This window comes from Petaurus breviceps, unplaced genomic scaffold (genome assembly GCF_028583685.1).
Source record: "Petaurus breviceps papuanus isolate PSGF00001 unplaced genomic scaffold, PetGlider_PUasm1.0 80, whole genome shotgun sequence".
In the NCBI taxonomy this organism is placed as follows: Eukaryota; Metazoa; Chordata; class Mammalia; order Diprotodontia; family Petauridae; genus Petaurus; species Petaurus breviceps.
In genome coordinates, this window is record NW_027186540.1 from 5337921 (window position 1) to 5354092 (window position 16172).

General features: G+C 39.4%; 1 protein-coding gene across 1 annotated transcript in view; it reads left to right on the forward strand.

Annotated features, from left to right (window-relative positions):
• The window catches only part of LOC138175997 (protein MCM10 homolog), a 48605-nt gene extending 33388 nt beyond the window's left edge, over window positions 1-15217 (forward strand). The window contains exons 15-20 of the mRNA XM_069106668.1: window positions 4289-4421; window positions 6288-6406; window positions 7628-7741; window positions 9865-10010; window positions 13355-13397; window positions 13507-15217. Coding sequence (XP_068962769.1) covers window positions 4289-4421; window positions 6288-6406; window positions 7628-7741; window positions 9865-10010; window positions 13355-13397; window positions 13507-13590 — 639 coding nt within the window. The 3' untranslated portion in view covers window positions 13591-15217. The remainder of the gene's footprint in view (window positions 1-4288; window positions 4422-6287; window positions 6407-7627; window positions 7742-9864; window positions 10011-13354; window positions 13398-13506) is intronic.
• The last annotated feature ends 955 nt before the right edge of the window (window positions 15218-16172 follow it).

The window sequence follows — 16172 nt, forward strand, 5'->3', positions numbered from 1 at the left end:
TGTCCCCCACCCCCACCCCCCCATTTGCCAACTCTTTCCCTGGCTTTGGAATTTTACTTAACTTATTGATTCAATTTTCTTCACTGGTTATCTAATTCTTTGCCTTTTCTCTTTTTTTTTATCTTCTTTTCATTTAAGTGCTTAATTCCAAATTAGCCCTACTTTCCTCCCCACCAAGTTCTTTTGTATGAAAGTTTTTCTCTAGTTTTCTTTTTCTTAAAAAAAAATATTTTCTTTACCTTATTTTCTTCAGTAATCCTCTTTTCTGTCCATTCTAAATTTTTATTATTTTATTCATGGTCTTGATATCTATTTATTCCTTTAATCTCTGTGTTTGTCATGGAATTCAAGCTTCTAAAGTCCCAAGCTCAGGTTCTTCTTTTAACCAATTTCTATGTTGATGCTATTGTAGATCTTGTTCCTCTCCCCTTTTTCTGTTTCTTACTCTCCAAAAAAAAAAACCAACCCACAAAAGAGGAATTATGCATCAGAGGTGGAATAATTACAACTGCCTCCACGAAACACGAAGACATCAATTCCTGCAAGAAGTTGTGAGAATAGAAGCATTGCCCTATGGTAGAAATTTCCCTGTGTCCCCAGTTCAGTCTAATGCTACCCTCTGCCTTCTCCATGATAATTTTCGTTTGTCTATCGTCTCCTCTCTGGATCCATGCCCTTGCATGTGCCTCCAGTAACTCTGATTTCCCTTCTTCTGAGGCGTGCTATGCTGTCCAGGGAGGAGCAACACTCACCGACGTAGCGAGTCGTCTTCTTGTGCCCCAATCCCTGCAGATGAGAGCCCTGCTCATGTCTCCCTCTCTCATTGCAGGATATGTCTCTCCTGCCATGGGCATATTCTTCAGATGAACTCCATCCGCTGCTACATCAGAATCTCCCCAGTCCTTCTCTTTGACATGTCACCTATCCTCCTATAGTACCTCTTCTTGCTGAGAGATTATGGGAGTTATTTTCCTTTTGTTGTTTATCTTAGACTTGATTAGGGGACACCAACATTCTCTATCTTCTGCCTCCCCACTACCTTTTATGTACCTTCCCATTCTTCAATTATTTTCACAAAATTCATTGATTTAGCTATTGGGCAGGTTGTTGGATTTAATTCAGGATTTCTACACTGTCACTTCTCCTTTCTTTGAATTCTGCTTTAATCTTTATCTCCTGGTTTACTTCTTTATGAGGAAGAAGTACCTGGGTGCCTCTATTGTGGGGTTTTTAACCCCTAGGTGTCCCTTTTTCCTCTTTAATAGTCTTCACAAATGGCATGATTTATCCCTTCACTTGTTCTTTCTTAAGTGGTTGTATTTATTTACCTTTCTCATAGTTCTGTTGTTTGAGGTGTTTATAAGTCAAATACACCCATGTCTCTGTTTCTTTTTGTAAGAATGTTTCTAACACTGACCTTTCTTGTGGGTGATTTGGCTTAGATTTGTAGGCTATGTCTTTTTAGGTCTCCTCTTGAGTTCTTTTGCTTTTCCAAATATATTAATCTATTCCATTTTCTGTCTTCTGGTTTATGCATTACAACTTGTTATTAGAATTTCCTTTCCTTTATATTTGAAGGTCTTTCTCTTGTCCTCTTGCTAAATTTGATGTTTGCCATTAGAATAATTACATGTAACCTCTCTGTGTCTTGGAGTTTGAAGCGTGAAATCTTTTGCTGGAGGTGATCTATGGATTCTTTCAATTGGTACTTTGTATTGTGTACCCAGAAGTTCTGAGCCATTTTCATGTGTTACTTGTTACTTTATGACATTAAGGCTTTTCCACTTTTCATGTTCTTTGGCAGGTTGTTGATCCTTAAATTGTCTCTGTGTGTCACATCTTCAAGACCAATGTTTTATTTGTATAGAAATAATATGTTCTTTTAACATTGTTGCTTTTTACTCCTCTTCCAGATTATCCTTAATTTAAGTATATTTCTATTCCCAATAAGTTCTTGCTTTTGCTTCTTAGAGAAATTTCCTACCATGGATTCAGGATTTTCTATTCTACTAGTCCTTTCTTCTGTGCTGGTCATAAATTCTGTAGTTTATTCTTATCTAGATTTCTTTCAAGGTTCTGATTTATCTTTTGAACTATTCTGAAACATCTTGCTGTGTTACCATGTTCACTTGGAAATCCAAGAGTTCTGTGTTTTGTCAGCTGTTAATTCAGTTGGTTTTCTCTCGAAATAGTTATTTAGAAATATTTATAACTTTTAGGATGTCATTATTCATTTTCCTTCTGATCTGAGTGTCTTTTATGTTGATTTAGCCCTTTTTTCCCTTATTTTCCTTGTTCCTCACTTTCTGATTTCTTCTCTTTTGATGCTGTGTTTCAGCCTGTCTGCTCCCATTTGGGCAATTCACATTTCACCAGTTTTGGTTCCTGCCCCAGGTTACTTATGGTTGGACAGGACTGGCTTCAGCTGGATGCTGATTCCCTTTCCTTTAGGTCTACCTGGCACCCTGACCCAGTTCATTGCATTATTTCGTCCTCTTGCTGGGCTGAGGCACTACCTTTTGCTTTTTTCAGACGTGGGAGAACAAGGAGCAAATGTTATGGCAGAGTTCTGCTTTTAGTTCTGATATTTATAATTCTAAGTAATCAATGCATTTCACTATAGCCAGACTAGAACGTTGAGCCAAATCTAAGATGAAAATTAATAGGGATAAATAGGAAGTTGCATATTTCAGTTTTAAAAAATCAATTTTCCAAGTAGAAGATTGGGGAGAGACTTGACTAAACAGTAGGTTATCTGAATGATATGGGGGCTTTAATACACTGCAAGTTCAATATGAGTCTACAGTATGACATGGAAGCCAGGAAAGCCAGTGCCATCAGAGGTAACAGAAAGAAAGGCATAGTGCTGAAGGCTAAGGGAGATATGCTCTTGCCTTTGTCAGACCACATCTGAAATACTGTAAAGGTAGTAGGTTGTTCCTTACTAAAGGTCTAAAAGAAAAGGCTGGATACTTGTCAGCTTATTGTAGAATGGCTTCTTGTCCAGTTACAAGTTGGGCCAGAATGGGATCTTTTCCACCTCTAAAATTTGTGATTCATTAGGTGCTCTGCATCCTAACCTATGAGTAATATGAAGCCAGGGAAAATTGAATGGAGGTGGAGAAGTGGGTGTTGACTAGCTCTCCTATCAATCTCAGAAGTACGTGTTGAGTAAATAGTTGGTTAGTACTTTAACTTTTTTTCTTTTTTTTTTTTTTAAGCAATCGGGGTTAAGTAACTTGCTCAAGGTTACACGGCCAGTTATTTCTGGGTGTGGTGCTGAGTATCTGAGCCTGGATTTGATCCAGGTCGTCCCGACACTGGAGCTGGTGCTCTTACTCACTGAGCCACCTGGCCGCCCCTAGTCCTTTAACTTTTAATCTTTGTTGTCTCTGCTAACTTCAAAACATGTTCTGTTTACTTAGGGAAACCTCCATTCACAGTACAGGTTGTTACCAAATCAGAAAAACAAGTAGGGAAGAGTGAATTGTGGAGGGGAGACATTTTTCCTGATTTAATTCTCAAATGGGATGAGTGGGTAAATTAGGACAAAAATTAGGAAGGAATAATAAAGCTCTCTACTAACTAGAACCTTCATTCACAGATTTTTTTTTCTGTGTTCTGCTTTTAGGAGAAAGGTACAAATCACAAGAAAACAAACTCAAGTTAGGAACGTTACTTATATTTAGCAAAACTAATATAAGTAAATAAGAATTGCAGTGTTGGGAGGAAAGGGTCAGTATACATTCAGCCCAACATCCTCTGCCTCCTGGAGAAGGAGTTTTTAACCAGGCATCTATGAATAGTTTTCTATTTTGGGGGGAGGGAGGGTGGGGAGGACTGTATTTCAATATAGTTGGTTTCCTTTGTAATCCTATGTATTTCATTTTATGCATTTAAAAACATTCATAGACTTTGTTAGACAGCCAAAAGGATCCATGGCAGAAAGAAGATTAAGAATTCTTATTCTAAGGCTATATCTATGGTTTCCTGTGACATTCAGAATAATGACCCTGAGATGTCAGCAGTAATCAAAGAAGCATTGATTTTGCTTCAAATGTACTTAGAAATGTGGGGCAATGAATACAAATATTCTAGAATGATTTTTAAATGACATTAAAAAAAAATATCTCTCTGTCCAACAGAATCAATTGATCAAGGAATTATTGTTATTTACTCCCAGAAGTCACCAACATTTTCTCCGTCCTCTACACTAGAGGGGCATGATCTGCTCATTGGGATTTTTGTTTGTTTGTTTTGGTTTTTATGCCCTCTCTCTTTTTTCTAGTTAACAGCTATTGCCAAATTGAGAGCCAAAGGCCAGGTCCTTACAAAAGCAGATCCAAATTGTGTTAAACGGAAGCAGTGTGACCTTCAGAGTGTAACAGAGCGTGTAGAGAAAAGCACCTCATCACCACCAGGTACAGTAAGTAGAAATTGCATATGGGGTAAAAAATCCACATGCTTTTCTAAAGTAGGATGATTCTGAAAATTTTCCTCAGTTGATCAATCAGCAGCCACCCCTGCTCTCTTGTTTACTCTAGTTGTTTGGTAAAACTAATCCAAAGTTCTTCCTAAAATACATTTTTAAGGGAATGTTCCATTAAACTTTTTTTTTTCTGTAAGAAGATCTGAATTGGGGACGGCCAGGTAGCACAGCGAGTAAGAGCACCAGCTCCAGTGTCGGGATGACCTGGGGATCGAATCCTGGCTCAGACACTTAGCACCCACCCAGAAACACCTGGCTGTGTAACCTTGAGCAAGTTACTTAACCCCAATTGCTTAGGGGCGGCCAGGTTGCTCAGCAAGTAAGAATACCAGCCCCAGTGTCAGGATGACCCGGGGATCAAATCTGGGCTCTGATACTTAGCACCACACCCAGAAATAACTGGCCATGTAACCTTGAGCAAGTTACTTAACCCCGATTGCTTTAAAAAAAAAAAGACCTGAATTGAATTTCTCCTATCATCGTGCTGATGGATTTTTATGCCTAAATTTACATAAACTAACAGTGATATATGTTATATATTTTAAATATTAATTCAGTGATCTCTCAGAGACATAAATGTACTCTATGACTCCATTTTTCAGCCAAAATTCTAAACCAAGCTGTGTTGTTTAACATGATCCTTGTAGAAAAGAGTATCAGCCTTTTACTACCATAAATCAAGCATTCAGGGCAATTATCTGGGGCAAAATGGATTTCACAAGGTCATAGAATTATAACTGGAAAAGAAATCAGAGGCCATATAGTCCAACTCCCTTATTTTACACTGGAAACAAAGACCCAGAGAAGCTTACTAGGTGACTTGCCCAAGGTCACGGAGGCATAAGTAACAGGGTAAGGAAAGGAGTAAGATTTGAACTCAGGTTTCTCTGACTCTCAAGTCAGTGTGCTCTTTCCATGGGACCAGAGCCTCTTCCTGTTCCTTACAAATAACATTCTATCTTCCATCTTGGCGCCTTCACTAAGACTTGTCCTTGCCTGGGCTACATTCCATTCTCAACTCCACCTGTCAGAAGCCGTAGATTTCTTCTGAGCTCAGCTCTAGGCCTATCTTCTATATTAGGTCATTCCCCCAACTCCTGGTGCTTCCCCCAAAAAATCATCTTGTATTTATTTTGTAGGTTTTTTTCAGTCTAGTGTATAATATGTAAGGTCCTTAAGGCTAGAGTCTCTGTCATTTTTGTCTTTGTATCTCCAGTGCCTGGCACCTGGTTAGCTCTTTTTGATGGTTTTTAAGTTATAACTGGTATTTTGTATTACTTTAATGTTTAAGACCAGTTTACTAGTTTACCTTTCCATAACCCTTAAAGATTTATAAGGCACTTTCTTCATTCTGACAACCTTGTGAGGTAGGGAGTAAAAAAATAGTATAGACAGAGAAACTAAATCTTAGGGAAACAAGGTGACATGTCCATGGTCGAACAATTTTGGGCAGGTAAAGTCAGGATCAGAAACCAGGTTGATTGCTACAGTCCTATTTTCCCTGCCCACGGTTTTCCAGGTCAGATTTGCCCTTAATAATAGAATGGTTTTAGTGTAATTACATAATTGTTTATACAGCATGCTAAGGCTTACCGAGTGCAATCCTTACAACCACCCTAGGAGGCAAAGATGTAGGTATTACTGTCCCCATTTTACAAGTGAGGAGACTGATGATCAAAGCAGTTAGTGACTTACCCAGAGAATGCATTAGGCAGTGGGAGGAGATCATAAGGAAACTGACCCCAGAATATCACTGCAAAACCAAACACGGTGAAGTGATGCTTTCTCTCTGCTGTAGCTGAAGATGACCTAGAACCTGCGCAAAAGAAACGTCGAGAGCAACTGGCCTACCTAGAATCTGAAGAGTTCCAGAAAGTTCTCAGAGCTAGATCCAAGCACACTGAGGTGCTGAAGGAGGTAACCGCCTGGCACCAAATGTTCCCATGTTGACTCACCCCAGATTAGAAGGCTAGAGCCCCAGGACTGTGCACACCTTTACTTGTCTTCAGCGAACAGGAACTTGTGGGATGTTGTCTTTTAAGGCACTTACCACCCAGCTACTCAATACCACCTAGTACTAGTGTGGCATTTCATTGTCTACTATATGAGAAATTATTTACCAAGACATTTACCAATACCCCATTAAACAGAACAATGACCAGCAGTCTAGTGCAACCCCTTTCTTCAATGATAGTGTCAAGCTAGTGAAGAGAGGGGGTGAGAAAAATAGCTTTTAGGCTTCAATTAGCACTTTCAACTACCATCATTCATGTAAGATATTTTTCTAACAATCAACAAATACTGGGTGACAGGATACAAAAAGATCTTGACAGGCTAGATTACTGGGCTGAACCTAATATAATGAAATGGGAATTCTGTATGCTACAAGTACAGTAAGAGACAGTGGGATGACGTATTAGCCAAAAGGGTTAATGCAATCTTGGGATGATTTAAGAGAGGTATAGCTTTGAGGAAGAAGGAGGAGATGACCCTACGGCTATATCTGCCGTGGTCAGACCATATGTGAAGCATAGGAGGGCAACCAGTTTGGTGAGGGACCTCAAGTCCATATTATAAAAAAGGTTAGTTGAAAAAACTGGGAATATTTAGCCTGGAGAAAGAAGACTCCTGACACAGTGACCACAGTGTTGGTCTCTTTGAGCACCGAGTCCCTACAGATGAGACCCATTGTACAGTTCCCATCTTCCCTTATAGATGATCCCTGTGGGAGCGTTCTTCATTGGGGACCCCCCTTCCACCAGTGAATTGGCATTTCCACCTTTCTTTCCTGCTACTTCTATCCTTCCACTTGCCACCTCACTCCTCCTGTATCGTCTTTTCCTGAAACACTATTGTTTAGTATTGTCTGGATTAGAACATATCACCCATACCCGTTTATTCTCTCTCCTCTGTGCCTCCTCCCATTCTGAAGTTTATTCCCCCCCCAAAAAACATCGAATCATTTCAGTGCAGGGTGTTGTGAGAGGTAGGCCATGTTGTTTCAGTGTTGGGGACGTTTTTCAGAGGGATTGTCTAATGTCATCTTGATGTTCAGAACATTTTCAGAGCACCTGTTGTATGTTCTCAGTTCTTCCTCTTCTCGAATCTTTGCCTCCCCTTCCAACTCTGCTTTTCCAGGCTGAGGCAGACCTACAAGAACGTTATTTTGAACCACTGGTGAAAAAAGAACAAATGGAAGAAAAAATGAAAAGTATTAGGGAAGTGAAATGCCGAGTGGTAACGTGCAAAACGGTGAGTGAAGAAAGTCTCCTGAGGGCTCAGTTTGGCAACTGCATAAGATGTTAGATAGTCCCTAAAGTGGGGGGTCTATACAGAATTCTTTTGGGTGTGTCTGGTTTCATTGGTCTTGAAAGCAAAACACTCAGTGTGGCTAGGTGGCACAGTGACTAGAGCACCGGCCCTGGAGTCAAGGGGACCTGAGTTCAAATCCAGCCTCAGACACTTAACACACTTACTAGCCATGTGACCTTGGGCAAGTCACTTAACCCTAGTTGCCCTCCAAAAAAAAAGGAAGCAAAAAAAAGAAGAAAGCAAAACACTCATGAAAGGCTAAGAATTCTGTTTTGCAATTACCCTGAGTAAGCTGTTCTTTTTTTTTTTTTTTTGCATAATTTACAGCAAAGGTAAAAAATTTTCTCCATGTTTCTTCTACAATTTTGGAAGAAGTAAAATTCATCATTTCATTTCACCTTAGATGAACTTCTCTGGTGTTATACAATGGGGAGCATTCCAGGACAGTTTGGCATTTGTCATCCTGCACCCAACACTTTCTAATACCTTTTATTCCGTCTGTATTACTCTGGTGATTATACTCTTTTGTGGTTAAAATTGAGTAACTTGATAAGTGTTCAAAGGATAGGAACAAATTTTCAAAAGAATTGTAAACTGTTGATAACTACATGAAAATATGCTCCAAATTACTAAAATGTGAAAAACGCAAATTTAAGCGACTGAGGTTTTGCCTCAACATTGATACAAATGACAAAAAACGGAAACAGTTATTTTTCCAGAGGACTGTGGGAAGAGGCCCTCAAATGCATTGTTGGTAGAACTGTCCAACCATTCTACATAACACAAGAATGTAACAAAACTGCCCATGCCCTTTGACTTCACCATTACTGGATATACACCCTAAGGCAGTCAGAGAGAAATGAAAGTCCAGCCTACTCATAGCAAAGCATTATTTGTTATAGCAAACAACATAGTACGTTCCCATTTATTGGGGAAAAACTTAAAAAAAAGATCTATTAATGTAATGAAATAATATACAATAAGGTGTGGCAAATATAAGGAGTTTGGAGACATGGGAAGGTTTATATGAATTGATGGAGCTCAAAATGAGCAGAACCAAGTGAATGGGCCAGTGTTTATAACAATGGAAATGAAAAGATCATTAAAAGGAAATCCCATTAATTGAAAAGCTATTGAGGATCCTGGAGAACAGATAGTAACTACTCTAACAGGGCAGAGGTAGAAAGTCTAGTAGGAAAGAATACAAAAGTTTAACAGCTTCCCTTAGGTGGCAGGATGACATTCTATTTCCAGTTCTTCTGTGATATGTGAATGCTACATCTCTTACCCTATTAGAAAACCCATGTGAGGATGCCAAAGTCACACAGGTAGTAAGTATCTTTGAATTCAGATCTTACTGACTCCAGGCCCAGTGATCTGACTGTTACACCACCCAGCTCCCCCTATTTTTTGTCATAGCTATCACTAAATCTTGCATGTTTAACGTTTCTGTTTGTCTTCATGAAATAGAAGAAATTGGGTTACATGTGACAAAAAGATCTCCCAGGGATTAGTTGAAATTGAGAAAGCTCAGGATATTTGCAACCATTAGGAATAAGTGTGAAGTCATCCTAAATTTAGGTTCAAAAAAACTTTCCGGGGATTTTAGTGGACTGCAGGTTCATTAGTCAAATGGCCAGTTCTATGAGGCCATCTCATCCAACTTAAACCTGAAAGAAAATCTCCTCTTAAATAAACCACTGTCGTCTAAGATAGAACAAATTGTTAACAAGCTGTAACTTAGATGGGGCCTGAATCTGCCCCTCTAGCTAAAATCTGGGACCAAGCACGACAAATTTCAGAATTCTTTTACATGATAGTTGTGAGGATACAATGCATTAACATAAGTAAAATGATTTGCAAATACTACTACTGTACTGTATGTACTATGTATATATATAAAAACTACATATATTATTTTTATTTTTTATTTTATTTATATGTACTTTACTATATATATTGGGGTATGTAGCTATTATTATGCTGTATGTGTGAGAGTATGTGGCTATTATTGTTGTTTTAAAGCTCTTGGTTTAACAATGCCATGTTGATTTTTTTTGTAGTGCAACTATACCCATTTCAAGCTCTTGGAGACCTGTGGCAATGAGAACCATGACTACCACTGGCATGATGGTGTGAAGCGGTTTTTCAAGTGCCCCTGTGGAAATAGAACCATCTCTCTTGACAGGCTCCCTCAGAAGCACTGCAGGTATGGTGTTTACCTGGGCCGTTACTTCTATTTCTGGGCACCATTATGGCTCTATTTCCTTTCTGTTCCATAATGTTGCATAGATACAGTCAGAGCCATTGTGTGAAGAATAGCTTTTCAGTCTTTATTTGCTTATCTTATGGTGGTTTGGGGAAGGGTGGAGGTGATGCCCATTATAAAATTGGAGCTTCTGCTAATGTTTGGGACTAAAACTAGAGTTGGAAGGATAGGCAGTGACACAGGGAAAACTTGGTGGTATAAAGAATACTTTAGACCTCTTTTTCCCAACAATGAAAATTTTGGAATTAGTTTTTAGGTATATAGATTGCTGAATAAAATGCTTAAGATAAAGGTCCCAAATTGCTAGCTGATCTTCACTCCCCCGAAATGATTTTGAAAACTGTGGCGAGGAAACTTTTTTTGTTTGTATTTTAATGTAAAACTATAATATCAGCTAATGATAATTTCTCTATACTGAGAGGTAGCAGTCCCTAAAATGCTCAAATGCAGGAGCACCTGGACATGTTTGCTCCATGGGGACACTGTCATTTTCAGAAGAGAATGGAAGAATGCCTTCAGATCATGGGTTCAGAGCTGGAAGTGGACCTCAGAACAACCAACCCACCCATTTTATCGATATGCAAATTGAGAGGTCCAGGGATTTTAATAGACTGGCTCAAGATCATGCTGATAATGGGTGGAGTTCCCTGACTCCAGAGATGGTACACCTTTCCACTCCTGCCTTTGGGCTTGTTAGGCTGTGGACTTTTGACCCCAAGGTTAAGGAATGTTTCTGGCCTTGGCTGGGTCTCAAAGGAATAGAAGCTTGGCAGTAGCATCCATTTTTTTCCCATAAAGACGAGAATTGGTTTTTCTTATCCTGCCTGCTTCAAAGATTTGAAATGGAGAATAACTCTAAAACTCAGAAGGAAATTGGAATCTGGCTTTTCCTGGCCTTTGTGACTCTGATAGTTTCTTTCAAAGTCAACAAATAATTGTTAAGTGCTTATTTCATCCCAAGCACTGTGCTAAGTACTGGCGAAACAAAGAAATGCCAAAGACATTCCCTGCCCTCCAGGAGCCCACCTTCTAATGAGGGACACAACATACAAACAGCTGTGTACAAACAAGATACGTGCAGGATTAATTAGAATCTCAGGGAATGGACTAGCAGTAAGCACACTCAGGTCTTTTGCTCAAGTCTTGCCTTGTAAGACACAAATGACAAGGTCTGGGAAAGAAATCAACATTTCGTTATGATGTTCGACTTACTTCCCTGTCCTTCATCCATGGCAATGTCATGACCTTAGCTTGTTAAGTTAACAGTGTGCTTGGGAATCTGTCTGGTGCTGATTATTTTGGGTTCCAGAGCAGAGGGATATACTTGGTCCTTGGCCCTGACAAACTTTTTTGAGTTGAAAGAAAATAGAGAAAAAGACAACTCATTATCTAGACCGGGGTGGGGAACCTTCAGCCTTAAGGCCACATGTGACCTTTTAGGCCCTTAAGTGTGGCCCAATTTGGATTCAGTCAAAAGGCTTCACTTAAGGACCTGGAAGGCAACATGTGGCCTTAAGACAGTGGGTTTCCCACCCTTGTTCTAGACCTAAAAAGCAGATTTATCCTTTCCCTTTCTCCTTCTTATTAAAGTCACGTATCTTGCCCATGTACACAGTGTGTGTCAGTATGATCCTCCTAAAACTGAACTTCAGCCCAGTATCAATCTATCAAAAAAATCAAGTACTTACTTATTAGGGCCTGATGAGAACTTAATTATGATTCGAGAATCTGCTCGTAGAGTATATGACTTCTAAAAAGTTGAAGTCATATACTCCTTTTGTTTGGATTTGTAGAGTGACCTTCAACTTGGATTTCATAATAATTGGCTGTAACAGCAGGCTCGTTAGAACTGATAAGCGCTTCTTTTGGAAAGATGTTAGCAGAATTTATTATCAAGTAAATGATGAGTGAACATCTAGGGAGAAAGGGGATGCTCACAAAACATGACCATGGCTTCCTGCAGAAAGGTCAAGTCTCACTGACCTTATTTCTTTCCATTTTTGACAATGTTACTAAATTGGTAGATCAGAACAGTACTGTATGGATGGTTTTCCCTAGATTTTAACCAAATGTTATAGAGAGAAAGTGGGATCAATGGTGTCAAACCCCAAGTGAACTGGAAGCCACTAAACTGTATGTAAGGGTCCCTACAGGCCATGTATTGACTTAGAAATGTACTCATTAACATGATCTATGTTCTGTGTTATTTTGTTCAATCTGATTCTGGCTACACTCAGTAGTATAGGCTGTGAGGTTTCTGGGCTAAATGATAGTGCAGTTAGGTGGACTTGGAGCTGACTGAATGACTAAACTTGGAGTGGTCATTGAAGATTCTGTGTCAGCTTGGAAGGAAGTTTCAAGTAGAATGCCCCAGATTCTATACTTGGCTCTGTGCTGGACTAAGGTACAGGTGGCATATCCATCACATTTACCAGTGGCACAAAGCTGGGAGGGTGAGCTAACATACGAGATAATAGAATCAGGATCCAGGAAGAATATGATGAAATTTAATAGGGATAAATATCTAAAGTCTTATCCTTGGTTTTAGTAGATTAATTTCATAAATACAAGATAGGGGAGATACGGTTAGAAAGCAGGTTGTCTGAGAAAGATATGGAAAATTTTGGTGGGCTGCAAGATGAATTAATTTTAGTGTGGTAGCAGCCAAGAAAGCTAATGTGATCTTGGCCTTAGGAGAGGGATAAGAAAGAGACCATCTTATTGTTTCCTCTCTAGTCACACCACATCTGAAGCAGTGTGTTGAGTTCTGGGTGCTGCATCATAGGAAGGGCATTGATGAGCTGAAGAGTATCTAAAAAGAAGTCAGTCTATGATGACGGGCCTCAAGTCCATGCTACATAAGGAGTAGCTGAAGGAAATGTAGATGTGTAGCCAGAAACAGAAAAGACTCAATGGAACATGATGACTGTTTTCACATAGTATTTGAAGAGCTGTCTTGTGAAGAGGGGTTAGAGTCGCTTGACCCCAGAGGATAGGACTAAGAACAGTGATAGAAGTTAAGGGAAAACTTCCTTACATTCAGAGCTTCCCAAATGTGGCATGGTCTGCCATGGAAGGTAGTGAGTGCCCCTTCCCTTGAGGTCTCAAAGCAAGGGTCGGCTGATAACTTGTTGGGTGTGTTGTAGTATAAAGGCTTTTTAGCCATGGGATGGCTTCTTCATCTGCTGAAGTCCCTTCCAAACCCCTACATTCTATGATTATTAACATTTTAAGAGTGTAGGCATGTGTCACACTTAATAATTCAGACTTCTCTTTTATTTCAGTAATTGTGGCCTCTTCAAATGGGAAAGGGATGGAATGCTAAAAGTAAGTAACATACAAGTTCCTTTCAAGCTCAGTTATTTCACCTTGTTTTAGTAACCAATACAAGAAATGCTGGTCAGTCTCTGATTAAGAACTTTTTTCATTTTTCCAGGAGAAGACTGGACCAAAAATTGGTGGAGAGACCCTGTTACCAAGAGGAGAAGAACATCCCAGATTTTTGAATAGCCTTAAATAGCCCTGTCTTCAGTAGTTAACATATTACCTACCTCGCTTCTTGTGTCTCCAGAAAAACAACCTATTGGTTCAATATTGACCATAAATGGATACTTCTACAAAAGAAGTTTAAGCCAAAAAGAACACCCACTTTCTTACTTTCACTGTATTGGTCTGAGTGCTGATATTGACATTTAAAATAAGAGATGAAGACAGAGGTATTTCCTGTTTTTTTCCCAGGGACTGATGCCTAAATTACTGAACTCAGAGAAGGCACACTTCCCAGCTAGCACATTCAGTTTAAGCCGAGCTATCTGTCTTCTCTTGTACAGGATGAGACGTTATGTACAAGGATAAGAAGTCTGCTACTACTTATTGAACACCCAGTGGTGAAATAAACAGATCCATTCCTCTCTCTGGCCCAGACAGATTTTTTTTACACTCAGAGTGGAAGACAGGTGGTTGGTTTCTCTTCCTGTCATCTCTGTTTTGCTTTGCAACCTTGATCTAGTCTTTGAACTTCTTTCTCATTCTCTGCACAATAGCCCTAAGAATACCAGCCTCCTCCCTCTCCGTGACTCTCAGGAAATGAATGGATGAAAAAGCCTTTTAAATATGTACAAAAAAACACTGAAGTGTTTTTGATTCAATGATCAGCACACTTTATATGGCTTAGAGGACCTTGCTAAAGAAAGAGATTGTTTTTGTTTTTCTCCAAAAAAGAAAAAGGTCAATGAAATTTAAGAATCTCCAACCCTTTCCAGTACAAACTGTGAAGGATTGTTAAATATGACTCCTGAAAGCAAATAACTCATTGCCTATAGAAACCTGTCGTATGGGATTAAAACAAGAGGGAGCTACTGCACATCTAGGGATGGGGGACCTTGAGCTATAAGATTTCTGTTTACCAAGTCCCTCTAAATTTGTATAGTAGTAGGTGGCTGCTTTGTTTCTCTTGAAGTTACATACGTCTACAGCTGCACTCTCTGGAGTATCACCTCTTCAAGAAGGTGTTTTTATTGTCTACTAGTAAAGAAGACTAATCACTTATCTCAATTCACTGAGCCATAAAATACTTGGGAACACCAAAGCATTTGTAATGGCACATTTCAAGTGAACATGCTATTCTAGCTACCGGATTAAAGCAGCTGAGTCCTTGAAAGCATTTTGCAAGCTCTTCCTCAAAACCTGAACACAGACAGCTTTTTGAAGATTCTCTGGACCCTTAGGAACACTCTGTTGCTACACAGCAAACCTGTTTTTCCTTTGAGCAAAATGAGAGACCAGATGGACTGGAGAGAGCTCCGCGTTGTTACCAACGTGGTAGAAAGACTCATAGTGCTGGTCTTTGATCTTAGCGGCTAATTAATTGATGGCCTTTACTATTGATTCAGGCTGGTAGAATTGATTCTAGGATCCAGTGTTTATGTATGAGTATTCATATAGCAGTAATAAGAAGCATACCCCAGGCTGGTAGAATTGATTTTGGGATCTACTCTTTACTCTGTATGAATATTCATACAGTAGTAATAAAAAGCTTACTTCTCACTACAAGAATGAGCCACACAACTCCTTTAGCCTTATTCTTTGCAGTGTATTAAATGTTTCCTATACTACCTTAGTAAACATGTGTCCTTTTCTTAACCTGATCATTGGTAACTTGATCTTACACAGTATTTAGGTTGTCAGATCAGATATTCATCTTGGCTTTGTTAAACCTTCCAGATGGATCGTTGAAGTAGAATCATAGAATTTTAAATTTAGAGCTGAGAAGGCTCCTCGAGGTCATCTAGTCTAAACTATTTCAATTTGTAGTTGAGGGAAACAGGCCTAAAGAAGCTAACGTGACTTGGCCCTGAAGAAGTAATTGTCAGAGTTGGGATTCAAGCCCGGGTCCTCTGATTCTCTATAAGCAATCATTCAAAAAGGAAAAACTGGATGATAAAGAAGGAGATTGATTTAGATGTTTTACTCCTTGGGTTGGTCATCCTTTGGGTAGCTTAGGGGTATGTTTTAAGTAATATTTAAATGTTTAATAAATGCTTCTGGAATTAATCACATTCCACATTTAGGTTGGGAAGTAATGTGCACTGAACTGTAAGTCAGAAACCTTGTTCTCCAGCTTGAGCTCTTCCTCTGTCTCCAGAAAAGGCAATTGTCTGGACCTCATTTTACCACCTGCAAAATGAGAGGAAGTCCCTTCCAATTCTAACATTCTATGATTCTAAGTGAGGAGGGGGGGAGACATGGATTGGTGTCAACTCATGAAAAAAAAGAGAACTAGAATCTTTAGGTGGCCACAAACAAAACAAGCTAACAGTGTGATGTGATTATATTAATAGTGGCACAGTCTCCAGATGAAGCATCTCCCTAACCCATACATACTGGGTCCCACACAATAAAGATGAGAAGCATATGGAGGCCACGTCATGAGTTTGGAACAACAGCAGATCCCCAGTTAGAAGACAAGACAACAGAGATCACCATGGCTGTCCTCAGAGGACTGAACAGCTATCATGCGGGGAGGGAATTTTGCTTTTTTTGTGTCTCCAAAGGGGCAGAACTAAAGACAAATGAAAACTTCAGATGGCAGATTCAATTTGA